This window comes from Phaethon lepturus, unplaced genomic scaffold (genome assembly GCF_000687285.1).
Source record: "Phaethon lepturus isolate BGI_N335 unplaced genomic scaffold, ASM68728v1 scaffold16609, whole genome shotgun sequence".
Classification (NCBI taxonomy): domain Eukaryota; kingdom Metazoa; phylum Chordata; class Aves; order Phaethontiformes; family Phaethontidae; genus Phaethon; species Phaethon lepturus.
The window spans coordinates 35674-37570 of record NW_010562920.1 but is presented as its reverse complement, the minus strand read 5'-3'; the positions used below and the strand labels follow the sequence as shown (position 1 = coordinate 37570).

At 40.6% G+C, this 1897-nt stretch overlaps 1 protein-coding gene across 1 annotated transcript in view; it reads left to right on the top strand.

Moving 5' to 3' along the window:
- Window positions 1-655, top strand: part of LOC104626505 (adapter protein CIKS-like) — a 6651-nt gene extending 5996 nt beyond the window's left edge. The window contains exon 3 of the mRNA XM_010294445.1: window positions 423-655. Coding sequence (XP_010292747.1) covers window positions 423-569 — 147 coding nt within the window. The 3' untranslated portion in view covers window positions 570-655. The remainder of the gene's footprint in view (window positions 1-422) is intronic.
- Window positions 656-1897: the final 1242 nt, after the last annotated feature.

The window sequence follows — 1897 nt, the reverse complement described above, 5'->3', positions numbered from 1 at the left end:
TTTCCCTATTGATTCTCATCTCAAGGTTGAACATGCTGTGTGGATCCTTCAGCAACTACTAAGGTAGCTTTCCCTGGTAGGGGCACTGAAATGTCTCCCTTCTCTTCTCAATGTTTATTTTCACAAGCCTTTAGACACCTGTCATTGAGATCATTGAGACTCCCTTTGAAACATGGTGATATTAGCCAACGTGATGGCAGAAAAGAAAGAGAGACAGGCAAGCTGTGAGATCACACGAAGTTCATTTATTTAGGAACCCAAATACAACCCTGAAGCCAAATTAAAATTTTTTGTTGTTACGGGAAGTGCCTACAACAGACAAAATGAAATCTTGCTTGGCAGGGTCTGATGGAATCTGCGTAGTTCTGGTACAGATTCAGGAGGATTTATGGGATTTCACTTTTTTTTTTCTTGTTTTGCAGGAACACGTGCCCACCTGGCTGCAGAACACTCACATTTATAACTGGCCAAAGAATAAGAAGAACATCCTTTTGCGGTTACTGAGGGAGGAGGAATACGTTGCTCCTCCAATAGGACCTTTACCAACACTCCAGGTTGTGCCGTTATGAAGGTTATTACTTAAAGTGCACGACAAGCAGTTGTTAAAGGGTTGTTCTTGGCAGGGGGCCAACACTCTTCCAGATGGCTCTTTCTGCTACAGGAATTAGTTGTCTTGGGTAACTCAGGCTCGGCTTGTTCTCTACCATGTTAAACACCTATTTCTGAAGCTGATGAGGCAGAACTCTTTTTCTCTAGATTTTTAAATAAGCTGCAAATGGAAAGAATGCCCAGTTTTATTTTGACATCTGTTTTTAACATATTCTTTTATTAGTCAATATAGCAAACAAATAGCAGAAATAAGAGTCGCAATAAGAGTAAAATAAAAATTACATCCTCCTTTTTGCTCAGGGTTTCTTTAAAGATATTCCTGCCTTGTATAGCATTATCGAACAGTTGATTTGTATATACACTATTAAATATATCTGCCTTTTGTAAGGCTACCTTATATATTGCATCAGCTTTTATTATTGCTGGGAACAATGGAGGAATGGTAAACCGTGGAGTAATGCAAGTTTCCCTTAGCCGGTCTTACATAAAGACACTGTCTTCAATTAGAGGACTCTCAGATCTCAAATCTCTGGAGTTCCATTTCCTTCCAGCTCAGCCCCTAACACCTTCAGCGTGTTGCAGCAATAGTCCACAAAAGGAGAGCTAAATGCATGACTATGTGTGTGCTGTCAGTTCAACGGAACGCTGCAGTATTTTTTATAGCAGGCCTTTAGCTTCATTCCTGTTCTTCAGTCCTTATTTGAAACAGAGCGTGTCAAAGGACAGCTGGCATTTGGAAAGCCAGCGATTGTTAAGAGAAATAACATTGACTCCTACAACTTGTATGCAGTATGGAACAATAAAATAATCAAAGATGTTGGAGAGCCACAGGGTGTTGGCAACCAGGAAGGCTCAACAACATCCCATCTGCTAAAATTCAAACTTTTTTTTCACAGAGCACATAAGTACGACTTTGGTGAGGGTTCTTTTTTTAAAACTGCCTTAACCTTACTAACAGTGGACCCTATTGGCTTAAAATTCTGCAGCCTTTATTCTTTAGACTAGTTGTACAAGAATGTCCCGGTCTGACACAGAGCACTTCGTGCCTGCTCAATGCAGGCTGTTTCCATGATCCTCCTCAGCTTTATTATTTCTTACAGAATGACCCAAATACAGCTTTACAAAAAAAGCACACGTGTTTGGTAGTCTGAAAAGTAAATTAGCCCCGAAGCTGATACTCCTCTTACATTACCCGAATGATTTCATTAGCTTTCCATACAGGTGGTGCCAGTGTGGTGTGCTTATACAGGACGTGCTTCGTGGTGCTCATGACGAACAACTGAAGAAC